This window comes from Scyliorhinus torazame, chromosome 17 (assembly GCF_047496885.1).
Source record: "Scyliorhinus torazame isolate Kashiwa2021f chromosome 17, sScyTor2.1, whole genome shotgun sequence".
NCBI lineage: Eukaryota > Metazoa > Chordata > Chondrichthyes > Carcharhiniformes > Scyliorhinidae > Scyliorhinus > Scyliorhinus torazame.
The window spans coordinates 89,514,752-89,529,747 of record NC_092723.1 but is presented as its reverse complement, the minus strand read 5'-3'; the positions used below and the strand labels follow the sequence as shown (position 1 = coordinate 89,529,747).

At 47.0% G+C, this 14,996-nt stretch overlaps 1 protein-coding gene across 4 annotated transcripts in view; it reads right to left on the bottom strand.

Moving 5' to 3' along the window:
- kdm5ba (lysine demethylase 5Ba) overlaps nt 1-14,996 on the bottom strand; it is a 676,108-nt gene that overhangs the window by 478,895 nt on the left and 182,217 nt on the right. For all 4 annotated transcript variants that reach the window (XR_011935801.1, XM_072480724.1, XM_072480725.1 and 1 more), the window contains exon 8: nt 3,132-3,290. Coding sequence is in view for 3 of the 4 variants with exons in the window: in XM_072480724.1 (XP_072336825.1) it covers nt 3,132-3,290 (159 nt within the window). In the remaining variant the exon portion in view is untranslated. The remainder of the gene's footprint in view (nt 1-3,131; nt 3,291-14,996) is intronic.

The window sequence follows — 14,996 nt, the reverse complement described above, 5'->3', positions numbered from 1 at the left end:
GCCTGTTCTGTGCTGTATTTTCTATGTTCTATGTTCTATGTATAGGACTTTGGTTAGGCCACATTTGGAATACTGCGTGCAGTTCTGGTCGCCACATTACCAGAAGGATGTGGGTGCTTTAGAGAGGGTGCTGAGGAGGTTCACCAGGATGTGGATTGTTTTCGTTGGAAAGACGGAGGTTGAGGGGGGACCTGATTGAGGTCTACAAAATTATCAGAGGTATGGACAGGGTGGATAGCAACAAGCATTTTCAAAGAGCGGGGGTGTCAATTATAAGGGGTCACGATTTCAAGGTGAGCGGGGGAAAGTTTAAGGGAGATGTGCGTGGAAAGTTTTTTACGCAGAGGGTGGTGGGTGCCTGGAACGCTTTATCATAGAATCTACAGTGCAGAAGGAGGCCATTCGGCCCATCGGGTCTGCACCGGCTCTTGGAAATAGCACCCTACCCAAGGTCAACACCTCCACCCTATCCCCATAACCCAGAAACCCCACCCAACCCAACACTAAGGGCAATTTTGGACTCTAAGGGCAATTTACCATGGCCAATCCACCTAACTTGCACAGCTTTGGACTGTGGGAGGAAACCGGAGCACCCGGAGGAAACCCACACAGACACGGTGATGATGTGCAGACTCCGCACAGACAGTGACCCAAGCCGGAATCGAACCTGGGACCCTGGAGCTGTGAAGCAATTGTGCTATCCACAATGCTACCGTGCTGCCCAGCGGAGGTGGTAGAGGCGGGCAGATATATGAACGGGCGGGGAACAGAGGGAAGTAGATCCTTGGAAAATAGAAGACTGGTTTAGATAAAGGATCTGGATCGGCGCAGGCTGGGAGGACCGAAGGGCCTGTTCCTGTGCTGTAATTTTCTTTGTTCTTTGTTCTGCAGGGGAGGGAGGAGTCTCAAAAAGAGTATCAGAAAATAAATTATGATTCTGCAAGATCCAAAGGAATATTCAAGACAGGTGACCTAGTCTATGTAAGGAACTTCGGAGATGGCTCCAGTTGAGTCCCCAGAGTCGTATTGGAGAAAACAGGACCCGCATCCTACAAAGCAAAGGTCCAGGATAAGGTCTTGAGGAAACACCTGGACATCTTAGAAGTAGGGCGTCATTCCCCATACAGGCCTCACCATCGGCTACAGTGGTGACTGCGCAAGTGGTGGGCTACAGCCTACAGAGACCCCGGAACTCAGGTTCAGAGATGAAAGCAAAGGAATCAGGTGTTCCAACCGTAGCAGACATGGAAGAGGAATCCACATCAGTAACTCTTCAGCGCTCTGTCCAGAAATGAAGATCACCAATGCTGTTCACGCCTCCAGATCCCATTCCACCCTCGATGGACCTCAAGAGACAGAATAGACTTCCTCACTGCAGCGGTACTGAAGGGAAAACAAACTTAAGGGAGATGTTATGGTGACCACAAAGGAAACAAGGGATAGCCAATGGCTTCATGGAATAAGAATTCCCCAATTGAGCGAGCAGAGGCTCGCCCAACAGGATACGCACGGTGGTAGTTTAAAACTTAAAGGTCTGACCTGGCTGGCATCTCCCTCGGTCCTCAGGCTGGGATGCAAGTGTGATATGCCGTGACTGCGGCCCTTTTTGTTTCTTTAATAAAGGGAGTTATCGTTACAAGACAGGCCTTGGCGAAGTTATTACAATAACTCCTTGTGGATGTAAGGTTTTTGTGGATTTTCCTTTGTTTTTTGTAAGGATGGGTGTGATGAACCATCATTGACTCCTGCACGGGTGCAGATGGGTTTGACATCAGAGGTGAGGAGGCTGTAATGGGACGTTGACATCCTTGACGCTGCTGGGGTCAAGTGAGTTGTACTTTTCTGTGCACCTGATCATGCCGTGGGAAACTTATCCTAATTTCTTGTGGTAATTGTGGACTTGTGCGCTGTGGGAGAGCGTGCACTGTGTTACCATGTCTTTATGACTTTATACAGCCCCTCCCTCAGTCTTTGGTGGGGCCACACAAGTCTCTATTGTATCGAGCCAGCTGTGATGTCGTTCTCCTGTTCCATTCTGTACTCATGTATGTTAAGCCGTTTTCTTGTTGATTATTCTCTAAAATGTAAAACCTCAATAAATATACTAAAAGAGAATTATCTGTTTTAAACTGAAAACTGAGAAATGTTGAATGCAAAAACAAAGTTAGACAGTCTTCATACTGCCGTATAGCTGATGCAATTGAATTGCGGATAGCGATGAGGACTGTCTGAGGATACAGCAGGATTTAGATTGTCTGGAGACTTGGGCGGAGAGATGGCAGATGGAGTTTAACCTGGACAAATGTGAGGTAATGCATTTTGGAAGGGCTAATGCAGGTAGGGAATATACAGTGAATGGTAGAACCCTCAAGAGTATTGAAAGTCAAAGAGATCTAGGAGTACAGGTCCACAGATCACTGAAAGGGGCTACACAGGTGGAGAAGGTAGTCAAGAAGGCATACGGCATGCTTGCCTTCATTGGCCGGGGCATTGAGTATAAGAATTGGCAAGTCATGTTGCAGCTGTATAGAACCTTAGTTAGGCCACACTTGGAGTATAGTGTTCAATTCTGGTCGCCACACTACCAGAAGGATGTGGAGGCTTTAGAGAGGGTGCAGAAGAGATTTACCAGAATGTTGCCTGGTATGGAGGGCATAAGCTATGAGGAGCGATTGAATAAACTCGGTTTGTTCTCACTGGAACGAAGGAGGTTGAGGGGCGACCTGATAGAGGTATACAAAATTATGAGGGGCATAGACAGAGTGGATAGTCAGAGGCTTTTCCCCAGGGTAGAGGGGTCAATTACTAGGGGGCATAGGTTTAAGGTGAGAGGGGCAAAGTTTAGAGTAGATGTACGAGGCAAGTTTTTTACGCAGAGGGTAGTGGGTGCCTGGAACTCACTACCGGAGGAGGTAGTGGAGGCAGGGACGATAGGGACATTTAAGGGGCATCTTGACAAATATATGAATAGGATGGGAATAGAAGGATACGGACCCAGGAAGTGTAGAAGATTGTAGTTTAGTCGGGCAGTATGGTCGGCACGGGCTTGGAGGGCCGAAGGGCCTGTTCCTGTGCTGTACATTTCTTTGTTCTTTGTTCTTTGTTCAAAGAGCAGGATTGCAGTTACTAACCTGAGCCAGACATTTTGGACACCTCCAATCACCTTTAGGAACATCTTGCAGGGGTGGAATTAAACAGAAGGTGTGGTAACTGTCATCACAGCCATCACACAGCAGAAGTCGATCCTCTTCATTCCCTTGTCCACAGATCAGGCAAACATACAGGTCAACCTATAAAAGAAAGGAACAAACAGAATTCAATGGATGCCACACAAGCCTCCTTCAACTCAATTTCTTTAAATCTAACTCTATTAACATAATTTTTCTTTTCATTCTACCTTTATGTAATTATCCAGCTTCCCCTTAAAACACATCTATGCTTTTCACCTCAAACACGCCTGGTGGTAAAAAAAATTCCACCTTTTCACTAAGTAAAGAAGTTTCTTCTAAATTTAAATTACATTAACGTGGGGCTCCCCAAATTGGAGACATTTCTGACATGTCTACCTATGAAACTGCTTCACAATTTATAAGATCACCTCCCAGTCTTCTTTGTGTTCTCTGAATCAGACTTTCCTGGTCGTAACTTTGGATTTTCAGCAAACCTTTAGAAAAGGCGGTGGGACCTTGAAGCTGAAATCCTGCCCTATTTCTAACAGATCCTAAATTTTTCTGGTTGGGGGAGGGAGAGCGGCGAAAGAAGCGACGGGATCATAGAATTCATAGAATTTACAGTGCAGAAGGAGGCCATTCGGTCCATCAAGTCTGCACCAGCCCTTGGAAAGAGCACCATACTTCAGCCCACACCTCCACCCTATCCCCATAACCCAGTAACCCCACCTAACTTTTTTTTGGGACACTAAGGGCAATTTAAAGTGGCCAATCCACCTCATCTGCACATCTTTGGACTGTGGGAGGAAACCGCAGCACCGGGAGGAAACCCACGCATACACGGGGAGAACGTGGTGACTCCGCACAGACAGTGACCCAAGCTGGGAATCGACCTGGAGCTGTGAAGCAACTGTGCTAACCACTGTGCTACCATGCTGCCCCATGTGTATCACCTTCTATTCAACATGTATGAGGGAAATGTGTAATTTCAGGAATCCAACACCCAAAGGCTGACTGGACAGAAAGTTAGCTGGTTCTTGATGGGGGGAATTCACAACAGCTTTCTGGAAAGAGTTAGCAGATCCTGGACTTTGCCTATACAGCATTTAATGGGTCTCCTGTAGATAGATCCATCCAGGCTCTGTCAGTTAAGAAACACAGCCTTTCAGGAGAAAAACGGAGGGAAGAGAGAGTGGGTCTTCTCTCTAAGCTGCCAGGAGTTAAGCTGAAACTGAAAACCCCGTGACCTTGTAAACATTCCCATGGGCTCAGATCCAATCACCACCTGTTACCAGGAAGAACACAGCCTTTTGGGCTAATTCATTGGTCACCTGCCAAATCAATCAGACCATCTATCATCCCAGTTAATCTGTCATTGCTGCCGGTCAGTCCACAACTCCAGTTTAAACCAGCACAGACTTCTGCTTGAATTAAAGGTCCAGGCTGTCTTAAAGATACATGTCCATTAATCATCCATTGATCAAAAATGTAACGGCAGAAATGTGTAAGAACCTTTGTGGAGCACAGTAGCTCGGAAGGAAGCTGGAATTACAGCTCCGTGTTCTGCTCTCCCTCATGCATGTTGAATAGAAGTCGTTTTTGTGGAAGTTCAGTACGATCTCAAAAGACGCGAGTTTGTTTATTCCCTCCAACAATTGGCACAGCGAGCAGGGTACTGTATCGACTATCGGCAACTATGCGGCTCCAATTCGGGGGGAGTACATTTAATTTATCACCCATGATATGGGGAGAGATCCACACTAGACGCTGGGCCGGCCATAAGTTGCGGTACCAAATGAAGGAAGAGTCTGACCGGGATATAGGAGTATAGAGCTGGGAGAAAAGAAAATTAATTAAGGGTTTGAGAGGGCCGGGTTAAAAAACCCGCGTTGGTGAATTTTGCGGGAAGGAAGGATTGAGGGGTCTCGCTTACAGCGGGGAGGAGCAGCCGCGAAGAAGAATTCCGCTAGAGGGGAGAACTGCAATGGAGAATTCCGCGAGAGTAGAGGGTGTAAGAATGCCCGGAAGTGATAAGATAGCGCCAGTATAGGGGATCTAAAATGGGGGCCCGAGCGATCTATCATACAATAATAATCTTTCGTATTGTCACAAGTCGGCTTACATTAACACAGCAAATAAGTTACTGTGAAAAGCCCTTGGACGCCACACTCTGCCTGTCCAGAGCCATCCTGTTATATTATTGCAAACCTGGTGCCTCTCTTTAATTTATACTGTAACCCAAACTTTGCCGTCTCCTGTTCCAAAGATCCTTGACTTGAGCCCTCAAATTATGTTACGACACCGTGGACTAGTGCGCGGTCAATTCCAGCCACTTGACCCGGAGTCACAACACAAGTGAATTAACCAATAATCAAAACGACTAATCAAATAATTTACAGTGCAGGAGGCCATTCGGCCCATTGACTCTGCACCGGCTCTTGGAAAGAGCACCCAAGCCCACACCTCCACCCCCATCCCCGTAACCCAGTAATCCCACCCGACACTATGGGCAATTTTGGACACTAAGGGCAATTTAGCATGGCCAATCCACCTAACCTGCACATCTTTGGACTGTGGGAGGAAACCGGAGCACCCGGAGGAAACCCACGCACACACGGGGAGAACATGCAGACTCCGCACCGACAGTGACCCAAACTGGGAATCAAACCTGCGACCCTGGAGCTGTGAAGCAATTGTGCTAACCACTATGCTACCGTGCTGCCCACGGAATGGAATGGAATGCTAGTCTTTATACCAAGAGAACTAGAATACAAAAGAGTAGATGTCATGCTTCAGCTGGATGTTGTCGAGTTACTAGAGTTACCCTGTTGTCAGGATACCATGCTGCCAGTGCTGCAGTGGTTAGCACTGCTGCCACACGGCACCAACAACCAGGGTTCGATCCCAGCCCTGGGTTACTGTCCATGTGGGTTTTGCGCACATTTTCGGCATGGGTCTCACCCCCAAAACCCAAAGATATGCCGTGTTGGTGGAATGGCCACTCTAAATTGCCCCTTAGTTGGAAAAGAAGAATTGGGTATTCTAAATTTTTAAAAAAGGATACCTTGCTGCATACTACTATAATTTTGAAAACTATTATTCCCCACTGTTCCAAAGAAAAAAATCACAGTATTTCGAAACCTTTTTTAATTTTGTAATCCATGTATTATTCTAACAATAACTGGGTGCTGAGATCTGCATGTACGACTCTTAATTGAATTTATTAAATGCTCCATGTAAAAAAACTACTAGTTTTTTGATGGTCTTTCCTACCGCTCATCCTTTTCAAAACTTCTTCCTCCACCGTTAGCCAGACCAATTGAGAATGCTTCCTTGCATTGTTTTCCAAAATCCGCTATTTCATATTGAATTGCATCTGCCATCTACCTGATCACTCCCCAAAAATGTCTATGTTGCATTCTCCCTCTGTACACTTCGGATCTGTGATAGGCATGTGTTACTTAATGCAATTTCTTTTGTTGCCAACAAATGCATGTAGTTTGAGGGAGTACAATAGATTTTCAGAAGGCATTTGGTACATTACTGCTGGATTAGAAAAACATCAGACACAATATTGTTCTCAGCCTGGACAAAAATCTTTGGAAACTGAATTCCAACACCTCGTTTACAGTTTAGAGAAATACAAGCTGGTAGAGGTGTCCAATTAGAATGATACCAAAACAAGAGGTTATAATTCAGCACTAGGCTCCCAGGTTCGATTCCCGGCTTGGGTCACTGTGTAGTGTGCAGAGTCTGCACGTTCTCCCCGTGTCTGCGTGGGTTTCCTCCGGGTTCTCGGGTTTCCTCCCACCGTCAAAAGATGTGCAGGTTAGGTGGATTGGCCATATCTTTTTATTAAAACAGTAAAAAATATATTCAAGGCCAAACGGTACAAACACTAATTTTGTGTTGGAGAAACAGTACCCTCCCCTCAGTACCAATGTACGGGGAGAGGGGGTGGATACTCGGATTCTTAAAACAGTTCACAACACATTTCTACAAAAAACAAATGGGACAAGCACTAAACTTTGCGCTGGAGAGACCAGATCCCCTTGCCTCTGTACCAACAGAAGGGAAAGGAACGGAGGGGGGAAGAGGGGAACGGAGGGTGGTGGGGTGGGAGGAAGTCGGGGTGTTGGTGGAGGGGGCCCCAATAGGACATTGCCTGAACTATCTACGGAGGCAGAAAAACAAAAGAACCTTCAATTATGATGATATGGAGATGCCGGCGTTGGACTGGGGTGAGCACAGTACAAAGTCTTACAACACCAGGTTAAAGTCCAACAGGTTTGTTTCGATGTCACTAGCTTTCGGAGCGCTGCTCCTTCCTCAAGTGAATGAAATTCACCTGAGGAAGGAGCAGCGCTCCGAAAGCTAGTGACATCGAAACAAACCTGTTGGACTTTAACCTGGTGTTGTAAGACTTCGTACTGTGTTCAATTATGATGTGCTAGAAGGGGTGAGGGGCGACTGTGTCAGGCACGTGTGAGCCCTGCACCTCACTGCAGAGAGCCTCACGTGCACCCTCCGCTCCTGACATTGGGTGGCTGACAGCCTTCGGATTGTCGCCCTCTGGTCCCGAATCCTCCACCACACTGAGTGCGGCGGGCGACAAGGTGGATTGGCCATGCCAAATTGCCCCTTAGAGTCCAAAAGAGTAGGTGGGGTTACTGGGTTACAAGGATAGGGTGGAGGTGTGAGCTTAGGTAGGGTGCTCTTTCCAAGGGCCAGTGCAGACTCGATGGGCCAAATGGCCTGCTTCTGCACTGTAAATTCTATGTTCTATTGTAAAAGTTAAGGTGGTTTGAAAAACTTTTTTTAAATGAAACAGAAAAATAACTGAAACTTTCAAAATTGCAATAGGATTGAGGGGCCAATGGATACAGCAAGGGCTATGGTCCCTGACAACGGGCGAGATTCTGCGACTCCCCGCCGGGTTGGAGAATCGCCGGGGGCTGGTGTGAATCCCGCCGCCGCCGGTTGCCGAATTCTCCGGCACCGGATATTTGGCGGGGGCGGGAATCGCGCCGCGCCGGTTGGCGGCCCCCCCCACCGCGATTCTCCGGCCCAGCTGGGCCGAAGTCCCGCCGGTAAAATGCCTGTCACGCCGGCGTAGATTAAACCACCTACCTTACCGGCGGGACAAGGCGCCGCGGGCGGGCTCCGGGATCCTGGGGGGGGGGGGAAGAGATCTGGCCCCGGGAGGTGCCCCCACGGTGGCCTGGTCCGCGATCGGGGCCCACCAATCCGCGGGCAGGCCTGTGCCGTGGGGGCACTCTTTCCCTTCCGCCTTCACCACGGTCTCCACCATGGCGGAGCCGGAAGAGACTCCCTCCACTGCGCATGCGTGGGAATGCCGTGAGTGGCCGCTAACGCTCCCGTGCATGAGATGTCATTTCCGCGCCAGCTGGCGGGGCACCAAAGGCCTTTTCCGCCAGCTGGCGGGGCAGAAATCCGTGCGGCACGGGCCTAGCCCCTTAAGGTTGGGGCTCGGCCCCACAAGATGCGGAGCATTCTGCACCTTTGGGGCGGCGCGATGCCCGACTGATTTCCGCCATTTTGGGCGCCAGTCGGCGGACATCGCGCCGATACCGGAGAATTTCACCCAACATTCTAGCTGTAGTACTGAAGACTTCTACTCGTCATGTCATATCCAATCCACGAAATTTCTCAATTATATCCTCTCCACAAAAAACAAGTCAAACCTACTACAGCCAATTACCACTTGAAGGAGTCATCGACAGTGCTATCAAGAACCATTTATTCAGCAATAATCTCATCACCAATTTTACCAACAGCATTCAGCTCCAGGCCTCATGCAGTACAGCCCTGATTAAAACATGGGACAACAAAAAGAGGTGAACTCCAGAGGTGATCTGGGGGGCTCCTGGCCTAGATATTAAAGCAGCATTTGACCAAATGCGGAATCAAGGAGCTCTAGCAAAACTGGACTAAATGGAATTCAGGGGGAATATTCTCCACTGAGTGAAGTCATACCTAGCATAAAGGAAGGTGGTTGTTGGGAGGCCAATCATCTCAGTCCCAGGAGATCACTGCAGGAGCTCCTTACGATAGTGTCCAATGCCCAACCATTCTCAGCTGCTTCACCAATGACCTTCTCTCCATCACAAGGTCAGAAGTGGACATGTTCTCTGTTAAATGAATAATGTTCAGTACCACTCAACACAGATACAGAAGTAACCAATATAGAGCAAGACCTGGACTAGTGCCAGGTAACATTCACACTACACAAGTTCCAGGCAATGTGCCTCTCCAACAAGAGATAATCCAATCATCATCTCTTGACATTCAATCACACTACCATCACCTAATCCCCCACCATCTTGCAACTAGCATTGAACAGAAATCATGTGTGGATCAGCCATATAAATATTGTGGCTAGAGGAGACTAGGAATTCTGCAACAAGTAATTCACCCCGACTCCACAACGTTTCTGCACCATTGTAGGCGCAGCTCATGATGTAAGGGATCCTCCTGTGTAAGAATCCTCCTGTTTAATCCTCGTCTGTTCCCTTTTTCTCCTTTTAATTTTTGTTGTTTGTTATTACAATTTTTGTACATGGACAGTTAATGAATTGTTGCCTTTAATTCGAGTGGCTGGTTTAAACTGAACATCAACCTATGACCCGAAAGCAAGGCAGGTTTCAAGACGTTTTTTACATTTCACCCTAGCCGATTCCAGGGAGACCAGCGCTGACACACTTTGATGAACTTGGCTGTTGTCAATGGACTGACTCGAATTTCCAGCCCTCATTACTGGCCCCTGCTATTTGGTCAGGGTTTTCTATGGAATGTTCCTTCCACTGTGTGACTGTTTTCACTTTTACTTTCGTATTTGGCTTGCAAGCCTGGAAGGAGGCAATCTGACCCTCTCTCTTTCAACTAATAGATTATTTCTAAAGATTCGAGGTAAAAACCTCTCTCTCTGAACAGCCAGACTGAACGGCAAGGAAACCAAAGTAAAACCACCAGCTGCAGGCAGAGTTCAGATGTTTAAAAGCCTTTTGAGATCTTGTGTGGGGAATTGTGTTATTTCAGTAAAGCTGTTGTGTCATTATGGTGGAGTTGGAAACAATAAAGTATTAAACAGGCTTGAGGCTGTTCCTTTGAATGAAGGCCCAGGTTAATAAAAGGTAAAGTGCCACTCCAGAGCAAGTCCTATTGTGTGGGATTACTGACTGAATTCTGCTGCCAGAAGATCATCTCTTAACACTACACCGGTGGCTTTGATCCCGAAGCACCAAGAGAGGACAGCCTGCTGCAACAACTTCAACTTCAGAAGAACACTCATCTTTTATTTCATATTCATCCCGATTATTTTCACCCTTTTCCCTTCCCCCCTCTGTGTGTCTGTCTTGTCTGTGTTTGGGTAGAGGGTTGGACGGTAAAAAGGAGGAATAGATTAGCTGGCCTGTTTCTGTTATAATTATTGCATATTTCAACTTACAAACCTGGAGGCTATAACGTAATGATTGGCTAAAGTTCGTACTACAGGGTCTATGGGGCTGGAATCGATCGCGCACCAGCCCAGGGTGTCGTAGCACTTGATAAATGAAACTCCAACACCACTCAGGACACTTGACACAATCCAGCACAGAGCAGCTCTTTTCATCGACACCCCATCCCCAATTCTCACCCTCTATTGCTCAAAACGATAATGTCAGCAGACACATGGGAACAAGTTGCCTCCAGGCCAAATACAATCTCAACTTGGAACTAGAATTGTGATTCCTTCACTGCCATTCAGTTAAAAACCTGAATCTCTACAGCACTTAAGTGTACCGACACCACGTGGCCTGTAATAGTTCAAGAAGGCAGCTCACCAGAATCTTCCCATGGTCAATTGGTGATGGTCTACAGAGGGCAGTAGGGCGGCACAGTGGTTAGCACAGTTACTTCACAGCTCCAGCATCCCAGGTTAGATTCCCTGTTTGGGTCACTGTCTACGTGGAGTCTGCACCTCCTCCCCGTGTCTGCGTGGGTTTCCTCCTGGTGCTCAGGGTTCCTCCCACAGTCCAAAGATGTGCGAGTTAGGTGGATTGGCCATGCAAAATTGTCCTTTGTGTCCAAAAAGGTTAAGTGGGGTTACTGGTTTACGGGGATAGGGTGGAGGCATGGGTTTGACTAGAGTGTTCTTTCCAAGTGACGGTGCAGACTTGGTGCGCCGAATGACCTCCTTCTGCACTGTAGGGATTCTATGATTCATAGCCTTTATTGGCCATTCTCATCGTCTTGCTTGTCTCACTTTCCTCAGTCCACATCTATGTGGACCAACCATGTGATTTATCTTTTACCTCTTTTGTTTTGACTTTCATTTTTCCTTCAATTGTTGCCAGGACAAGGCTACCAGGTCTTAATTTCCAATGTCTGTGCTTGACCTAACTGTACTTAGCAACCCTTTTGATTTGTGAACTGTTAACTCTTAATCTAAGCCATTCATTTGTCTTTTTGCCATCTGATTCTGAGCATCCTCCACCATAGCCACATTTCAAAACCTGTTCCCCTCCGTGAAAGGTTGGAACCCCGTTATCATACATTAACATATCAGTCGTGGGTTTCCCCACTGTATTGACTCCCTACGTTAGGATTTCTACCCCACCGGCGTGATGTTACATCAGCGGGTTTACAACAATTTTTGCCAAACAGGTCTTACCATCCCAGTTAATGTGAAAACTGGATGGGAAAATGGAACCCTGGCTCAAAAGACCGTAACTTAAACTTTTTTAAAAAAATGTGGAGTAACAGTTACAGGACCGCTAATTATTTTTAACACGAAAACAACATTTGTTAAACTAGAACAAAATTAGATGATACATCACTCCTTTCCCCCCCTTAGCAATTACACAGATTTTATGATTAACACAGATTACGAAGTACATCTTAAACAACAATGGCCTCATTAACACACAAGGGATGCGATTTAACAGAAAGGTTTGTGTCATTTTGGGCGCAATTGGCGGAGTATTTCTTGACGGCCGCGTTGGTAAGACTGTGGCACGTATTTAACGGCGGAAATGAGCCCACCACGAGCTTAGCATAATTACTGCTCACTCGCCGTTTTATTCGCCAGACTCGCATCTCAGCTGCTTGCCACTCACAAGGAGGATCTGCTTTAAAGTGCTCCCTCACCACTCAGTCAACACACAAGCGTGGCAGCACCACAGACATAGAACATAGAACGATACAGCGCAGTACAGGCACTTCGGCCCACGATGTTGCACCGACATGGGAAGTCAAAAAACAAAAGCCATCTAACCTACACTATGCCATTATCATCCATATGCTTATCCAAAAAAATTGTAAATGCCCTCAATGTTGGCGAGTTCACTACTGTTGCAGGTAGGGCATTCCACGGCCTCACCACTCTTTGCGTAAAGAACCTACCTCTGACCTCTGTCCTATATCTATTACCCCTCAGTTTAAGGCTATGTCCCCTCGTGCTAGCCATTTCCATCCACGGGAGAAGGCTCTCACTGTCCACCCTATCTAACCCCCTGATCATTTTGTATGCCTCTATTAAGTCTCCTCTTAAACTTCTTCTCTCTAACGAAAACAACCTCAAGTCCATCAGCCTTTCCTCATAAGATTTTCCCTCCATACCAGGCAACATCCTGGTAAATCTCCTCTGCACCCGCTCTAAAGCTTCCACGTCCTTCCTATAATGCGGTGACCATAACTGTACGCAATACTCCAAATGCGGCCGTACCAGAGTTTTGTACAGCTGCAACATGACCTCCTGACTCCGGAACTCAATCCCTCTACCAATAAAGGCCAACACTCCATAGGCCTTCTTCACAACCCTATCAACCTGGGTGGCAACTTTCAGGGATCTATGTACATGGACACCTAGATCCCTCTGCTCATCCACACTTCCAAGAACTTTACCATTAGCCAAATATTCCGCATTCCTGTTATTCCTTCCAAAGTGAATCACCTCACACTTCTCTACATTAAACTCCATTTGCCACCTCTCAGCCCAGCTCTGCAGCTTATCTATGTCCCTCTGTAACCTGCTACATCCTTCCGCACTGTCGACAACACCACCGACTTTAGTGTCGTCTGCAAATTTACTCACCCACCCTTCTGCGCCCTCCTCTAAGTCATTGATAAAAATGACAAACAGCAACGGCCCCAGAACAGATCCTTGTGGTACGCCACTTGTAACTGAACTCCATTCTGAACATTTCCCATCAACCACCACCCTCTGTCTTCTTTCAGCTAACCAATTTCTGATCCACATCTCTAAATCACCCTCAATCCCCAGCCTCCGTATTTTCTGCAATAGCCTACCGTGAGGAACCCTATCAAACGCTTTGCTGAAATCCATATACACATCAACTGCTCTACCCTCGTCTACCTGTTCAGTCACCTTCTCAAGGAACTCGAGTTTTGTGAGGCATGACCTACCCTTCACAAAGCCATGCTGACTATCCCTAATCATATTATTCCTATCTAGATGATTATAAATCTTGTCTCTTATAATCCCCTCCAAGACTTTACCCACAACAGACGTGAGGCTCACCGGTCTATTGTTGCCGGGGTTGTCTCTACTCCCTTTCTTGAACAAAGGGACCACATTTGCGATCCTCCAGTCCTCTGGCACTATTCCTGTAGCCAATGATGACATAAAAATCAAAGCCAAAGGCCCAGCAATCTCTTCCCTGGCTTCCCAGAGAATCCTAGGATAAATCCCATCAGGCCCCGGGGACTTATCTATTTTCAGCCTGTCCAGAATTGCCAACACCTCTTCCCTACGTACCTCCCTGCCATCTATTCTAATAGCCTGGGTCTCAGCATTCTCCGCCACAACATTCTCTTTTTCCTGAGTGAATACTGACGAAAAATATTCATTTAGTATCTCGCCTATCTCTTCAGACTCCACACACAACTTCCCATCCCTGTCCTTGACTGGCCCTACTCTTACCCGAGTCATTCTTTTATCCCTAACATACCTATAGAAAGCTTTTGGGTTTTCCTTGATCCTACCTGCCAAATACTTCTCATGTCCCCTCCTTGCTCGTCTTAGCTCTCTCTTTAGATCCTTCCTCGCTACCTTGTAACTATCAAGCGCCCCAACTGAAACTTCACTCCTCATCTTCACATAGGCCTCCTTCTTCCTCTTAACAAGAGATTCCACTTCTTTGGTAAACCACGGTTCCCTCGCTCTACGCCTTCCTCCCTGCCTGACCGGTACGTACTTATCAAGAACACGCAGTAGCTGCTCCTTAAACAAGCTCCACATATCCAGTGTGCCCAACACTTGCAGCCTACTTCTCCAACCTATCCCCCCCAAGTCATGTCTAATGGCATCAAAATTGCCCTTCCCCCAGCTATAACGCTTGCCCTGCGGGGTATACTTATCCCTTTCCATCACTAACGTAAACGTCACCGAATTGTGGTCACTGTCCCAAAAGTGCTCACCTACCTCCAAATCTAACACCTGGCCTGGTTCATTACCCAAAACCAAATCCAATGTGGCCTCTCCTCTTGTTGGCCTGTCAACATATTGTGTCAGGAAACCCTCCTGCACACATTGTACAAAAATCGACCCATCTAATGTACTCAAACTATATCTTTTCCAGTCAATATTTGGAAAGTTAAAGTCTCCCATAATAACTACCCTGTTACTTTCGCTCTTATCCAGAATCATCTTCGCCATCCTTTCCTCTACATCCCTAGAATTATTTGGAGGCCTATAGAAAACTCCCAACAGGGTGACCTCTCCTTTCCTGTTTCTAACCGCAGCCCATACTACCTCGGAAGAAGAGTCCCCATCTAGCATCCTCTCCGCCACCGTAATACTGT